This window comes from Bubalus kerabau, chromosome 1, assembly GCF_029407905.1.
Source record: "Bubalus kerabau isolate K-KA32 ecotype Philippines breed swamp buffalo chromosome 1, PCC_UOA_SB_1v2, whole genome shotgun sequence".
In the NCBI taxonomy this organism is placed as follows: Eukaryota; Metazoa; Chordata; class Mammalia; order Artiodactyla; family Bovidae; genus Bubalus; species Bubalus kerabau.
The window spans coordinates 266,097,136-266,114,315 of record NC_073624.1 but is presented as its reverse complement, the minus strand read 5'-3'; the positions used below and the strand labels follow the sequence as shown (position 1 = coordinate 266,114,315).

The window sequence follows — 17,180 nt, the reverse complement described above, 5'->3', positions numbered from 1 at the left end:
CCCATACTTGCAAAACCATTAACAACAACAACAACAACTCAGTGGAGAAAAATGGCAACCACTCTTGAGAGTTTATACTAAAACAAAGAAAGCAGTGGGGAAAATGGCACTTCAAAATACTGGCAGCGAGGGAAACCTCAAGTGATGCTGTAGCCAATTCCTGGGCATTTACTCCTTTGCAGTTATGGGGTGTAACTTTCTTACTTACGGCCCATACCCAAGAGCCAAGGGGAAGTCCCCAAACGGTTGATTTTTAAATATATTTCAGGGGAATTCCCTGGTGGTCCAGTGGCTTGGATTCAACACTTTCACTGCCAGACCCCAGATTTGAGCCCCGATCGGGGAACTAAGGTCTGGCAAGCTATGCAGTGCAGCCAAAAAAAAAAAAAAAAAATCAAATGATAACATAAATGACTTCATTTAAAAAATAATAGTTCTGTTTTTAGAAATTTTCAATTATAAATTTCAATTAAAAATTTCAATATTTTGTAAGTAATTCAATATTTTAATTTATTCAATATTTCAATATTTTTGTAAGTAATCGAGGTTATTTTTTTAATGTTAATAGACCACAGCAAGTGCTTCAAATCATCTTTCCCTTTTATAAGTAAAATTCAACCTGTTTTTTCATTATTCTACATTAATTTTTTTGAAATCTAAACCCATTAGGTATCAGAATTCAATCCTCTGATTTCATAAAGTGAAGATGGTAGGGAGAGGGAATAAATTGATGAGTCATACAATGTACGTACATGCAGTAAAATGCAACAACAATGACACAGGATGACTTTAAAAATAAAACAGGGCAAGATGCTGGCCCTTATGTTATTTATTACATTTTGATTTACTGCTTTAATTTTACACTGATGTTCCCAGGGAGTTCTTTCTTGGGTCAGCTGAGCTTCTTAAAAGTGAAGTGTCAACTTTTATTACAAAAGGTTTATCCCACCAGTTCCTCATATGTAAAAGAACGAGTTATAAGTGATGAAACAGGAATATGGCTGAGATCAGATTTTAGTATCAGATGTGAACAATTTGACACAATTCAAATATGCCTCCAGATTCCAGCCATCACATATCAGAGCAGACATCACAAAATGTGATATATAGGTAATATGTGTTACACGGGTCTGTGTAGCCTAAATAACAAAATGACCAATAAATGCACACAATGCTCTCATGACACTAACTTAAAAAATTAATTTGTCATCAGTCTTAATGACAACTACTACTTGATGATTGGATCCAAGGTCTCAGAAGGTTCTGCCATTCCAGTCTCATCTACAGTGGGTCAAATTTCATATCTTGAGAATTCTGATCCTACTCGAATGCCCTAAGATCAGAACAAGAATTTTAGAGAGAGAATTTCTTGTTCCTGAATTAAAGCCATCATGACTTTTAACTGTCATAACTTTTAATTCACCATAACTTTTAACTGTCATGCCAGTCAAGTGCATGAAGACGTACAATGGTAAAAGGTCTCATAAACACACACTAAGCCTCCTGTTCCAATTCTCTAACCACCAGTCTCATGGACTGGTATGTTCTGCCACGTCCTGAGTAAACACATACCTGCCCGGCAAACTGGGAATCATCATTTGAGATGCAGAGATATTCAAAAGATCTAACTGCTGGAATTGAGTTCAGCATCTGAGCTTTCAGCACACAGCCAGCCTGAATTAACTATCAAATGCCTCCTGACACCAGGCCCTCAACACATTAATGGAGAGAGGCAGAAGAGGGACTTATGCCATCATGAAGTTTAGTAAGCCTTCAAACTGTTTTAATTTAAAATATCGGTGTAAAAAAGGGGAAAATATAGCAAGAAGCAGCTTTGATTCTTCCAATAAAAGGGTATCCTCTGATAGATGACAAGCTAGAACACATGAAAATACGGCCTTGTAACACAAAGAGGAGGGTCTGGTGTGAAAGCGATCTGGGCCTGAGTCTTCAGCTTCATCATTCACGAGGCAAGTGACTTTGGAGAAGTCCTTCAGTCTCATCTGTGTTAATGAGGGTAGAAATCTGCTGCTGTGTGCGAGTTAAACAAGGTTATCTGCATTAAGCACTAAGCAGGGTGTGCAGGGTACAGTAAGCGCTGAAGTGCACTTGCTCTCGTATGTTCCACTCACTCATTCAGCCCACATTTACTGAGTGTCACTATGGGCCAGGTCACATTCCAGGCGCTGGTTTTTATTAAGGTTGGTAGTTGAAAGCCTTATGAAATAGAAGAATGACAAAAATCTTGGTAATCAGACGATACCTCAGAAATCATCTAACTGAAGCATCTCACTTGCGGGTAGGGAGCGGGGGTGGCTCCTTGCAGGTCAGATCAGAAACTTGTAAGGAAGGGGCTTTTCAAGCTCTGTATGGCCCCCTGCCCTGTACTCCCTCCCCGTCACTGAGAATTACAGGGATGCACAGTAGGACAGCAGAAAAGAGGATTTTCTTTTTTTAAGGTGAAATCTAGCCCCTTCCTTTTACCCATGAGGATGCCAAAGTTCTAAAAGACTTATTCTAATTCCTGGCCCATCACCTTTTTCCTGAAAGCTGCCTTTTGCCTGCTCTTTGGAAAACCTGACTGGTTGGCAAAGCAAACCTTGTTGTCTGAATGTGATTCAGAGAATTAGATAAGACAAAGAATTCGTCACTCCTTCTCAAGCTTTTAAATACACAGTGAAAATTTAATACCAAAAGTGTCTAAAATAACAACTGTTAAGACCAGGCAATTGGTTTTAAAAAAGGTAAAACAGTCTCCAAAACCAGTAATGCTTTGCAAAGAAACTTATATTAACCAGCATCACCATCCTTAATAAGATAGTTATCAGTGAGGACCCCCAAAACCAAATAGTCCCAGTACAAACATAGGTGTCATTTTATAATGACCACCAGGAAATTAATGGGGAGCCCTACTTCGCTAAAGGGCCTATTTCAAACATTTATTATATGAAAATAAACCAAGAGTTGGATGGAGAAATTTTTCTTTTCATGTGACCTCATTTTGATTTCAGTGTCAGAAGTCTATATACCTTGATATTCAGACAAGAATACGTCATGCTTTATCAGCTCCTCATGGTGAGAAACGACATGTTGATTCCAAGTTAAGATATCAGCACCAGGAAAGTGATGAAAATGGAATATAACTGCTTTTTCAGCCTGTGACTGCTGAATGGCACATGAATAACAACAGTACAGGCAAGCAACAAAGAGAACTTGGCAAAAAGGCAGACTTACCACCAGTCTTGAGGCCAGATCCACGTGCCCGAGTTTGTCAAGGAGGTTATAGATGAGTTCTGTCTGGAACAGGGCTTCAGAGATGGGTGCAGTGTACGTCTCATTTCTAAGATAATCAATCAGATCGAAAGCTCTCTGAAGAGGCACCTTGCCTAGGCTAATGGGTAAAAGAACAAAAAAAGTAAATATGTCAGAAAAGTAAATATGCCAAAAAAGTATGCATGCCGAGAGAGAAACTATGGCTAGATGGGGGAGCGGGAATCCTGAAGACCTAAAATTTAAGCTTTGAGTGGTAGGTATCCTATGGCTCCATAGTCTTCAGTGAAGTGAAGTGAAAGTTGCAAAGTGTCTGACTCTGCAACCTTGTGGACTGCAGTCTGCCAGGCTCCTCTGTCCATGGAATTATCCAGGCAAGAATATTGGAGTGGGGAGCCATTCCCTTCTCCAGGGGATCTTTCCAACCCAGGGATCAAACCCAGGTCTCCCGCATTGCAAGCAGATTCTTTAACCATCTGAGCCACCAGAGAAGCCCAATATTCTGTAAAATTAGACTAAATATCTTTGATTAACTTCGCGTGTGCAACTCATGGTTAAAGACGCCTTTCAGGAGAAAGATGAGCAACAGCTCAGTTCTTTGTTCTATAAGTCACCTGTAAATGGCTACCAATTCAGGAAAAGTATCATAACATTTTAGATGAGAAATGATGAAGCGTGCCAATTTTACTTATCATTAGTTACTTAAATTGATCAGGTGGCAGAAAGAGGATTTGAATTAGAAAGTAATTTGTTATTTGTATGGGAATTTTGTCAAACTTGTTCAGGCGAGGGCCACTGTGAATTTCTAGTGCACACCTTTAAAAAATTAACCACTTGACAGAAATCACATCGATGGCTGAGATGGTGTGAGGTCACCATGTAACAGGAAGGTCAAGAGCCGTCAAAAGGAACGGTGTTCCCTGGTGCTTGGGCTTCCTTGTTCCTTGGGCTTCCCTGGTGGCTCAGAGGCTAAAGCATCTGCCCACAATGTGGGAGACCCGGCTTCAATCCCTGGGTCAGGAAGGTCCCCTGGAGAAGGGAAAGGCTAACTACTCCAATATTCTGGGCTGGAGAATCCCATGGACAGAGGAGTCTGGTGGGCTAGAGTCCATGGAGTCGCAAAGAGTCGGACACAACCAACCGAGTGACTTCACTTTCTTTCTTTTCTTTGTGTGTCTAGACCCACTGAGGACCTAAGTCGGTGATCTTCCTCTTCAGAGGGCATTGGTACATGAGGTCACTGCCATTCTGGGCTTGTGTAGCTTGGGGGCAGCTGGGGAGGTGAGTGGTATGCCAGCTCTCAAGACATGTCTCATACCGATTTATGAGCACTAAGCTTTATGCTGAAAACACTGGCTTCTTGAAAAGAGTTTTCTCGTGAGTAAAGCAAACCCTGAAATTCTGTATCCATTTATTCAGCAAATTTATGTGTTGTGCTTGTCAGTATCTACAGTCTTGAAACATGATTCAAATCTTATTATATAACTGTTCAATATGCTTGTGCTGATGTTTCTAGATAGACAAGGGATATGTCTTCTATCTTCTCAGTTCTCCAAAATGAATTATACCTACCAGGCAATACATGCTAGTTCTTTTCAATTGCTTTTCTTAAATGTCCTTTTCCTCAAGAACACTTATTTCAAAAAAAAAGAAACAAAATTAGACCCAAGCCAAGCATACGCTACCCTGCAAGTTCAAAGATGTTGTTGATGAGGTTGGCTCGATCTTTGTCGCTCAGCACATAAGGATTTATTTTCAGCTGTTTGATCAGTGCTTCCCAGTTGTCATCTGCGTAATGGACAATGTAATAGCCAGTCATGTTGGTGTTGACCTTGATCCACTGCACTTCTTCTGTGAGATTGATGACACCTAATACAGACCACAAAATGAGAGAGAGAGAGGTTAGGCAAAGAAAAGCATTAAATGAATACTATGTTTCGAAGTTAATATGGTATTATTTTTATATTTAAAAATATTATATTATTAAGGTATATATTAATATTATGATATAATAAATAATATAATAATATTATATATTATTATTTTATATTTTAAAATACTTATATTATTTCTACCGAGAAACTAAATGTCTGCCTCCCAGGGCAGTCGTGTTCATGTTACCAAAGATCACCACCTATTCACTTAACAAGTCTTTATTTAATGGTAAACACGGTACATGTGCCTGCTCTCCTGGATCCTACAACCCAACGTGACCAGGTGAGTAGGGTGCCATACACATGCTGTTGATGGAAAAAGAAAACGTGGCGTTCTGTAGGAGAACAGGGTAGAAGTGCTTCAGCCCCGAGGGAAGGTTAGGAGAGATTTCTTGGGAGAAATGACATCACCGTTGAGACTTCAGGATATATAGGTATTGTGAGCCAGCTAAAGAGGGATTCATAAGTGTTCAAGGCCCAGAGAGAAAGTGTGCATGGCATCCATGCACTCAACTGGCTCCCAAGTTCACGCTGGGAGTGTGTGCAGGGTGTGGCGCAGGGCAGACAGTAAGTAAACGATCTATTAGCATATAAAATGTGTTCCCTCTCAGCCTTTTGTCTTTGGTTATGTTAACAGCCTAAGAAAGGACACACAAAGCCATTTTAAAAAGTCACATAAGTCAAAGATAGCTAAATAAACATTAGGGAAGGACAGATGTCTCATTAGGCACAAATAAGAAATAATGAGTTAAAATAACAGAAAGCTGATAGCGTACTTTGTGAACCCCTACCATTACATTTTAATGCTGACAGAACTGCTAGAAATTTATATGGAATGACTTCAATTAATGTGCGATTAATAAGAAGCTAAAAAAAAAAAAAAGGCAACCTTAAAAATATTACTACAAAAGTTGACTGCAACCTTTAAAATTACTAGCCAGGAAACGTCCTTTAAAGTTGGCAATGAAGATGTGAATTTAAAACAATAGTGAAGGGTATGCTTCTAAGCATCTTAAGGTTTAATATTTATTAGACTATAACCCCATGAGCATTACTGTTTACTGCTAATCTCTCAGGACCTAGAACAATGTTCCTAGTAGGTACTCAAGAGATACTTGGTGCATTAATGGATGAATAAACAAAACAATTACGTTACAGTAAGTGGTTTCAAACAAATCTAAATAAGGTTTGCAGCTGTTTATGATGTAAGTTTTCTTCCCCACTTTAAAGTGGGGAATACAGTTTTTAAATTAAAAGATAAAAGGGGAGTAAAGAAAATCATCTAAACTCAAACAATAAAAGCATCATGGGTATATTTCCTACCAAGATGTTTCCTGTACACATTTTAACTGAAGTAATATTTAATATACTGGATCTATGTACATTATTTTATACATTATATTATACTGCTTTTTCACATATCAGATTCCATTTCCTGCCATTTTCCCACTGCCTTCATATGCAGGATTCAAAATGTTAAGGATATTTTATTTTGGGACATACCACAGTTTAACCCATCTTCTATTTGGAAATATTTAGGCTGTTTTAAAATTTTTACTATCATAATAATTATATATGAGGGTTTTTACACACAAAAGGCTTTGGAAACACATTTAAACCTTTTTAGTACCTGAAATCTAGGATTGATCAACTTCAAAAGCATGAATTATTTAAATTTATCAGATTTTCTTAATACCTTAGTTACTCTAATTCTGAGACTGTCAAAGATTTTTAAGATGTAAAGATTTATGTTCTGATCATGTCTTAACATGACATATCAGATAATCAGTCTTTTTCATTAAAAAAAATTTATACTAATTTGTTTTATTGCTGATATAGCAACAGACGGAATAGATTAATCACATTAATCGGGTTTATTCCTTTTCTAAAGCAGAATACAGTTCTAAGGAACATTTGCATTGGTAAGAGTAGCTGCTCCAAGTGGATATATTTTTAACAAAGCTACGACTAATGAAATTAACTTTATCAGTAGCTAATGCAAAAATATCAACACTCTCTAGGTCATCAAACAATTTCCTACAGGGCTTTTATCAAGAAAGGACCTTGGGAAAAAGAACCGAAGAGCTTCAAATCTCCCTTTCCCAAAACAGGAGGCAAGGAATGATAAGCATGGCAATTTTCCCATTGGATGGAAACAGGAAAATATTGAAATACAGAGTCTCTTGGATGATAAGCAACTCGCTATCTTGTAAACCTAGCCAAGTCCAGATGGCAGAGAGGAGGAACACAGCTGGGAGCATACTTGAAATTATTACTGTCATTTTGATGACAGAATATGAAGCGGTGCAGCCAGCAGCTTAGAGAGGAGAGTTATCATTTAAAGAATCAACATATTAGTCTCTTTCAGGTGTTCTGAATGATTCACAATAGAGGACCTTAAAACCACAGGTATCAAGAAAAAAAAAAAAAAACCCGCTTTGCACACAAGGGAGGTAACTACATCTTGCAGCTCAAATGTGGATGAAGCTACTCTCATATGTTTTTAATTTATTATAATTATTAACAGATTAACAGTTCAATTTTCACAGTCCATTGAGCAGTAAAAAAAAGAGTAACTCCGATGTTAAATGGCAGAAGCCCAGATTAAGTAATCTAATAGTGATTAAAAAAAAAAAAAACACTTGTCAATGAGTTATGAAACTCAACTACTGTTTTATAAAGAAACATTAAAGCACAGAAACAAAAAAAAAACATGTTTTTACTACAAAGCTGCAAAATTCCCTGTATGGCTTGCTCCAGAGAGCTAGCACGATACACACAGTTGAACTACATCCCCTCCTGTTCAGAAGCACTCCTTTTTCTCCCATACCCCTTTCTTCCCCTTTGTTTCATCAGGGGTAAAGGCACGTGATAAATATCCTATCCTATCTACATGCCCTTCCTCCCTTTTTTCAACTGCCTTTCATTTCAGTGCCATGTCCTTTCGTTTCAGAAAAATGTTTATGGCACAGTGATGTCCTTCTAGAAACATGAATGCTCCAAGGTAGATTTAATATAAAAATGTCCTCTAGTGAAAGAGGTTAGGTTTGAAAATAAAATGGGAGAGAAAGAGAGGTCAGGGTGGGGGAGAGGAAGGAAGAGATGGAACAAGGAGACACTTTGGTGGAATTTCATCAACAGGTGGTTTAGAAAAACAGTCCCATTTCAGCCCTTCTTATGCACAAAAACTATTAACCATTCAAAATCCGTGGACGTGGGAAAAAAGTGACCAAAATATTGACCACATATAACTTCTACATCTTACTGAACTAAGGGACGAACCCAGAAACCCTGGCATTAGAACTCACGGAAATAGACTACGGATTTAACAGACCACCAAGTTAACACATTGTACCGATGTCATAAGGGCATAAAATAAGCCTCTGTGTCACCGTCTGTGCTCCATTTCTTTTGAGAAAAGAGAAGACTAAAATTCAGTGAAACCAAAATTGGCTCTTCACAGGACCATCAGGAACCAAGAAGACTCAACTGTTCTCAGGGTCAAACACCATTTCTAAGGACAGACGTGTGCAGTGTGGACTTTCAAAACCTGAACTGCCAGGAAAGGCAAGCAGCACGGCTGAGAAGAGGAAGTGGCCGACACTGCTTTCGTCATACATTGCCTCGGTTCCACCTCTAGCTTAAACCGGCCACATGATAGTGCATGTCACAGGTTCTCCTTTACGAAGAATATTTTCAAACGAAGAGAAGGAGAAGTTGCCATTTCACCAAGCTCTGAACGCTCCGCTCCTAGAGCTTTTTACAGTGACATTTGAGTCACTCCATTATAAACTAAAATGTATTTATTCAATAAGTTTTTATGTGCCTACAGGGTGCCAGCACTGCAAAAGTGACTCGTGGAACTAAGATACCCACTTTCAGTGGGGGGTACATCTCCTGTGGGGACAGATACAAGTAAGCGGCTCAGTTGTAAAGAATCTGCCTACCAATGTGGAGACCAGACTTCCATCCCTGAGTCAGGAAGATCCCCTGAAGAAGAAAATGGCAACCCATTCCAGGATTCTTGCCTCGGAAATCCCACAGACAGAAGAGCCTGGCGGGCTATAGTCCCTGGGGTCGAGAAAGAGTCAGACATGACTTAGGGACTAAACAACCAGAGGATATTAAAAGTAGAAAATATCATTAAAACACATAAGGGAGGCATCTAACCTGTCTTGGGATGAGGGAGTGCCCCTTAGAACAAGCAGTGGATTAGCTGAGATCTGAAGAGTGAATAGGAATTAAACTAGGGAGTCAAGAGGCAAGAGTGTTCTTCCAGGACAGAAAACAGCATGTGCAAAAGCCCAGAGACAAGAGGCAGCACAGCATGCTTGAGCTGCTGATACAATTTTTGTGCAGTGGAAGAAGAGAGTGCTTAGAAAGAAAAGGTTACAGCAGGAAAACATGGGCATGACTTTGGGGTCTGACTCTCAGAAAGAGTTTAAAAAGTTGACTTACCAACTGAGCCAAAAGAGTAAAAGGCTAATAAAAGCAGATTTCTTATTGTCTGGTTATTTCTGATACCACCAAAAACTTATATACTATTGAGAGGTTTGCAAAATTTCTGTATTGGTCCCTTTCAAAAATACAAGATGGGATTATTTGTTCTCTCTTAGGTCAGAGACTGCTTGCAAGGCCCACTGAAAGTATGAGGTTTTGTTTTTAATCAGAGAAAGCAGCAATTTCTTGCACCTCCAGCTATGCTGAGTTAATCAAAGATATGATGACATCATCAGTTGTACTTAATGTTTTAAATAATTACTGTAACACTCCAGTTAGACCGAAATGCAACTGGTATGCCCATATAGTTCAACTGGCCTTATAAGTTATTACCACACAAAAGAAGGGCAACTGGGAATATGCATTAAACCACAAAAGGTAACACAGTCATCATTTTTGAGAAGCATTCTTATGAAAAAGTTCATACAATGGGAAAGCATTTAAAAACTCAGATTTTATTGAGGCATTTTTAAAATAGATACAAGTGGTAAATCAAGTGTCCAGCAGTAATTAAGGAATAAGTCAATTAGTGAAAGTTAAAATATTAATACAAAAATCACATGTACACAGCATCAACCCAAGTAAAAAACTATTTTAAAAAAATTACTAGAAAAAAATAGTCATCAGAGTAGTTACAAGAGAGTAATAAAATTTGTTTTCCATCTTCTGGATTTTATGTAATGTGGATATGTTATGCTTTAAAATTATTTTTTTCATTAGTAACATAAATAATGATAACTAACACTTCTATAGCACATAACAAGTGCCAGGCATTATTCTAGGTGCTTCATATAAATGAACTAAATCCTAACATGAACTAAATGAACTAAATCATAACACTATAACTTTAGTACAATTACTCTCTCCATTCTATAGCTTAGGGAAAGAGACTCAGAAAGGTCATATAGCTCACCTAAAATCGTATGATTGAACCAAGCAATCTGGCTCCAAAGTCATATTGTCACTAAGCTATACTTCCCTCTCAACGATAGAGGGCTGAACACCAGACCCAAATTCAAACAAGAAATTTTCCCGCTCCATGAATCTCAAGTATCACTAACGAGTCCTGCAGAATGCAAGAGCCTCATGTTTTCAGGATGTAAAGTAAGATGCTACATGGCGTGGCACTGGGTGGTATTTAACAGATGGTCAGAAACTACATTTCAGTTTCTTTTTATAGACCCCTTGTGAGTCTGCATATACAATCTGTACATTTTATTATCACCCTCCACAATCATAGTTTCTATTTTCTCATTATCAAAAAATGTATTCTATGTCTACAGGACATCTTGTAGTAACTATTTACTACAACTCTGCATCATGAATCAACCTTTGCCATGCCTAAGAATCATCTAGGGTGCTTATAAAAAAGTAGTGGGCCCAGCCCAACCCACAGAGAGTGGACAGCAGAGTATCCTTTGGAAACTCATCTTCTACTTGTTACTCTGTAACATAAAATGGTTATCGTGAATACAAAAACACAGCATTTGCTATTTTCTACAGCAACTGCTAGCATATGCAGCGCAGTTTTTCAGACCTTATTTCGCGTGATTAAGAAAGACCAGTTTTATGTATGATATTGCATACAGAATCAATCTCACTTTAGCCACACTTTCTGTAGGTGTCTCATAGAACCAGCTCATAGAGCTGTGCATACTGGAAAGTGTCATCTCCTCTCCGCTGCCTGGTTAAGATTTTCAGAAAATATGCTGTTTCTAATTTATCAGAAAAGTGTTAAAAGAGTCAAACCTGATTTCTTGTCCAGTAAAGATACTGATCCATGCTTGGAGTAATTTTTTCCATCAGTGATGTAGGATAGTGGAATATGCCACAGAGAGCTGTAATAAAAAGAAAACACTGGAAGATTATTAACTCTTTCCAATAGTTCAGTCAGTTACACATACTTTGTTGAGTGGTTTCTTTTTTGCCAGGAAGGTGAGATTTTTCGAGTTATTTCGAGAAAGGTATAACCTTGTTAGGTTTTCTAAGAACTTATGATTACAAAACATTTAAAAACACTCTAACCTGGAGGGTGCAAAAGAGATCTGTTGTTGCTGTTCAGTCACTAGGTTGTGTCTGACTCTGTGACCCCGTGGACGGCAGCACACCAGGCTTCCCTGTCCTTCACTGTCTCCTGGAGTTTGCTCATGCCCATTGAGGTAGTGATGCTCTCTAACTATCTCATCCTCTGTTGCCCCCTTCTCCTTCTGCTTTCAATCTTTCCCGGCATCAGGGTCTTTTCCATTGAGTTGGCTCTTTGCATTAGATGGCCAAAGTAATGGAGCTTCAGCTTCAGTATTAGTCCTTCCAATGAATATTCAGGACTGATTTCCTTTAGGATGGACTGGTTTGATCTCCTTGCAGTCCAAGGGACTCTCAAGAGTCTTTTCCAACACCACAGTTCAAAAGCATCAACTTTTTTGGTGCTCAGCCTTCTTTATGGTCCAACTCTCACATCTGTACATGACTACTGGAAAAACTAAAGCTTTGACTATATGGATCTTGGTCAGCAAAGTAAATGTCTTTGCTTTTTAATATGCTGTCTAGCATTGTCATAGCATTCCCTCCAAGGAGCAAGATTTTTTTTGTTTTTTTGTTTTTTAATTTCATGGCTGCAGTCACCATCCACAGTGATTATGGAGGCCAAGAAAATAAAATCTGTCATTGCTTCCACGTTTTCCCCATCTATTTGCCATGAAGTGATGGGAGCAGATGCCATGATCTTAATTTTTTGAATGTTGAATTTTAAGCCAGCTTTTTCACTTTCCTCCTTCACCCCCATCAAGAGGCTCTTTAGTTCCTCTCCACTTTCTGCCATTAGAATGGTGTCATCTGCATATATAAAGTTGTTGATATTTCCACCACTAATTTTGATTCCAGCTTGGGATTCATTTAGCCTGGCATTTCAGGCAACGTATTCTGCATATAAATTAAATAAACAAGGTGACAATATACAGCATTGTTGTACTCCTTTCCCAATTTTGAACCAGTCAGTTTTTCCATCTAAGGTTCTAACTGTTGCTTCTTGACCTGCATACAGGTTTCTCAGGAGACAGGAAAGGTGGTCTGGTATTCTCATCTCTTAAGAATTTTCAGTTTGTTGTGATTCACACAGTCAAAGGCTTTCATGTAGTCAATGAAGCAGAAGTAGATGTTTTTCTGGAATTTCCTTTTCTTCTCTATGATCCAACGAATATTGGCAATTTGATCTCTGGATCTTCCGCGTTTTCTAAACGCAGCTCGTACATTTGGAAATTCTCGGTTCGTGTACTGCTGAAGCCTAGCTTGAAGGATCTGGAGCACCACCTTACTAGCATGTGAAGTGAATGCAGCTGTACAGCAGTCTGCACGTTCTTTGGCACTGCCCTTTTTTGGCACTAAAGAGATAGCAGGAGAGACAGTGGGTTCTCACCTTGCATCTGAAGGCTGAATTTCAGGCTTAACGTTCAAAGAGAATCTTTCCTGTTGTACCAGAATTTGCTTTCCTTTTCTCTGAACAGTCACTAAAGGAAATCCTTTCTGCAGGGTCCAGGTTCTCATCATTTTCTTTACATCTAGTGTTTTGTTTGTGAACTACGGAAAGAAGAATAGATTATTTTTCTCAGAGATAAAGAGTCTAAAAAGTTTATAGTATCTTTCCCTCTTTCTCTACCACAATGCACCCATGCTGAGTTGAATTTACATTTCTACTCTAGGTAAATGAGCAATTGCTAAAAAGAAAGTAACCTGGACTAGAAATAAGTGAAAACTAAAGAGAGTGAGAGAGGCAGCATATGTTGAAAAAGGCAGCACAGATGCTATAAACCAACTATAGGTACATTAAAATCCCTAAGAAGGGATAAGCACTCTTTCAGGTCACAATACTACTGTTTAGAAGGTTTGCCTAAGGATACATAGGCGAGAAATTAGAAACACTACTTTTATTCCTGTTTGTCAGCTAGATCCAGAGTTCTCTTTATTCACAAGACCCTCTGCTTTTACAAAATGGTGTGAAAGTGAAAGTCACTCAGTTGTGTCCGACTCTTTGCGACCCCATGGACTGACTGTACAGTCCATGGAATTCTCCAGGCCAGAATACTGGAGTGGGTAGCTGTTCCCTTCTCCAGGGGAATCTTCCCAACTCAAGGATCGAACCCAGGTCTCCTGCATTGCAGGCCGATTCTTTACCATCTGAGCCACCAGGGAAGCCCATTACAAATGGTAAAGCTTATCTTTTTAAGAGTTCATCCTGTGGGAGGGCCCTAGAATGGGAGCAGCAGCTGCTGCAGAGGAGTGAAATATAAACAGGTCGGCTGCCCAGAGTTTAGGTCTCTCCAGAAAACAGTGGTGCACGTTTTTCCAAGCACATAGTCCTTTCTCCACAAAATACATGAATTGATCTATAAATCTAGAATCCAGTGTCAGAGGTTCACAGGCCCTCTAAAGCTTACTGTCCCTAGGACATCTGGTATCAATGATTAAGAAGCAATTTTTGAAGCAGGTGAGTTACATTTATGATTCAAATTATTTTTCTAGATTACATATGGATTTGAATTGCAAGCAACTCAAATCGTCAAGCACTTAAAATGGTACAATCATTTGGTAATATCATGCCACTATGACTGGCCTTACCTCAGTTGACATACACCTACTTATTTAAAGCCAGAAAGGATGGAGCAAATCTTTCTAAATGCACTGTGATACTAACCTTACATGTTCAATGGCTCTGATCTATTTCTTTCTGGACAAGGGGTTGGGAAGAAAACAAAACTGCCCCAAAGCAAGGCACTTCTGGGTCTTTGAAACAGAATTGAAATGAAGAGGCCAGTGCATAATTTGATGCTGATGCTGAAACATGTGAGGATAATATTAGGGGCTAGGTCAGGACAGGAAAGCACCATGATGCAAAAGCTGAAGTCAGTGAGGAAGGCAGAAATATATTCTAACTGGCAGGAGATAATACATTGAGTACAGAGTAAATAATGTGGCTTTCAGTTGAAATACTACTACATGATAAGAAGAAAAATGATCATTTAGAAGCAACTCTTAGGTGATAAGGACTGATCCTTCTTCTCAAAGAGAACTGAGAGAGTAGGGAAGATATATCTTCTGGGAAAAGGGTTAACAACTAGAAGGTTCCAAATTTCAGATAAAGCGAGGAAGCAGAGAGCATACGGAAAAGCTTCAGAGCAGGGGTTCTTCACCCAGAATCCAGAAAACTTTGAAACTGTGTGTGACATCTTGCATCTTTGTGGATTTTGGGGCGAATATGTCTATAACTTTCATCAAATGTTCAGATATGTCTGTGATCTTCCAAAACATGAAAAACCATTGATCTCGATGAGGGTAACAAATTCAAAGGCTTATAAAGGCTACGCAGTCAGCATGTGTGCGTGTGATGCAAGCTGAGTTCAGGCACTGTTACAAAGCATAGCTTCTAACTAATGACACTACTTGTTAGAATCCATAGGCACAACCAAATCCAAGCAGCAAAATGATCCGAGGGCAGAACTCAGCGATGGTGGCCACACTGTGACACGTCATCTGTAACACGTTAGTGGCGTATGGCCACCAAAGACAGGAGGAGTCACAGGGCCAAGTATAGAGCAAAAAATTCACGAATGGAAGGCAGAAAAACGGCAAAAACATTAGGAAAGAGAACTGTCCTACAAGGTAGGAACAGAGATTAAGATATAGACTAAACATGCTTATATAAGGCCTCATGCAATTTTTTCTTTTTGGCAATTAAGCCTAGTACTTCCATTTCATGACTTTTAATTCTGTGCTTTTACTCATAAACATTTATACACTAAGTTCCATTCCTCTTTCTCTTAAAAACTGTCCTTGGTACCATAGCTTATTTACATACCTGACAAAAATATTAAATACAAGAACCCCTCTCTTCTTACTTCAAGAGCTAAATAAAATATCCAGGTCACTTACCTCGTTAAAACTATCCCACAGGTCATCACTGTGAATGGATGTATAGCTATGATTATGCAGGTAAAGAATAATGGCATGTTGAAATATATCTTCACTAAGGTAAGTTTTCAGCATCAACAGTAGGGAAGCTCCCTATTCCAAAAAAGAAAAGTGAAAAACGGACAAAAATAATAGAATACAATAAGATTATAGAAATAAGAACCTAAAATTCAAAATACAATCATTCTAAGCAAACACTTTAATAACCCAGTTATAATTCGCTGTTATTTTGTTTCATGTAACCAGTTGTGGACTATGGCCAAATTATCTTAAAAATTATTTTAAAGAATTTTAGAAAGAACTAATTCTTTAAAAATTATTTTAAAGAAGTTGAAAAATAAAAATACCTATGTGCACTAATTCTTCTATGGGCCATTTTGTGTAGTCTATCGATTACTCGATGTTTCAGTGTTAATGTTAAAAAGTTAAGTGTTTATACATATATTTTTAACTTTAAAAATTGCTGAATTTTCTGTGGCATCCCCACCCCTACCCCCTGTGCTTGAAGTCCCAGCTGACTTCATGGGCACATTGCTGAACTCTCAAAAGTCTCTTTGCTAGACAGTACATTAATTTCCAGTTTTAAGGTGTCAAATTTCTGAAGTATCCAAGATCTCTCTTCTTCTTGCAGAGTCACTTCAAATATGTTCGGAACATATGAATGTGTGTATAGGTAGTAAGCACACACTAATAATTCAGAGTCACACATGGAACTATTAAGGCCACGCTATATTATGATGCATGTCACCATCCCCAGTTTTAAAACAGCAACCACCTCCTCCACATTCAAAAGCAATTTATATCACACTTCCTGCATCTGCTATAGAGATGTATTTATTTCCTCTTCTAGACTGTAAGCTAATTATGGAAAAACTGAAGCTAGGAGCTCAACTCCTATGACTAAAATGCCTACTACATAGAAGGCACTCAAATGCAAAAAAATTCTGAATGACTGAATTTCTGATAAAAAATGTAGCAATGTTAAGTCATCAAGATTACAAGATACATATAACTGAACTTAATACTTATTACTCTCTTATTTTTGTATCACACTTCAGTGGTACTTGTTGTATAAATTTAAATAGTCATTCTTGTGCCCAATAGTCCCCCCTCTCTTCTGCATCACTAACGTTTCCTCTCTACTGTAACACTGCAACACTCCACTTGGAAAAAAAAAAAAACACCCAGCAGTTCTCATTTTAAACAGAAGACGTGCTTCCTTTCCTTAACCTCACGCCTCCTCCAGTTATCACCGTATTTCTCATCCCTCCTTCGGGAAGTCAGTTCTTCAAAAGAGCTGTCTGCATTTGCCATGTTCATTTGCTCTGTTTCCATTTCCTCTTGAGCCATCTTCCACCCATCATCACTCCACTGGAAGTGGTTTTATGAAGGCCACTGGTGAGCCTTACGGTGTCAAACCAATGTCAATTCTCAGGCTCACCCACGAGCAGCATTTGATATGACCGATCACTCACTCCTCCGTGAAAGTCATCCTGCCCTTGGCTTTGGCACGTC

The 17,180-nt window shown here is 38.6% G+C and overlaps 1 protein-coding gene across 5 annotated transcripts in view; it reads right to left on the bottom strand.

The window, feature by feature from the left end:
• The window catches only part of LNPEP (leucyl and cystinyl aminopeptidase), a 99,935-nt gene that overhangs the window by 12,696 nt on the left and 70,059 nt on the right, over nucleotides 1-17,180 (bottom strand). For all 5 annotated transcript variants that reach the window (XM_055565319.1, XM_055565329.1, XM_055565331.1 and 2 more), the window contains 5 exons: nucleotides 15,627-15,758; nucleotides 13,117-13,277; nucleotides 11,454-11,542; nucleotides 4,956-5,139; nucleotides 3,235-3,391 (listed from right to left, as the gene is read on the bottom strand). In XM_055565319.1, coding sequence (XP_055421294.1) covers nucleotides 3,235-3,391; nucleotides 4,956-5,139; nucleotides 11,454-11,542; nucleotides 13,117-13,277; nucleotides 15,627-15,758 — 723 coding nt within the window. The remainder of the gene's footprint in view (nucleotides 1-3,234; nucleotides 3,392-4,955; nucleotides 5,140-11,453; nucleotides 11,543-13,116; nucleotides 13,278-15,626; nucleotides 15,759-17,180) is intronic.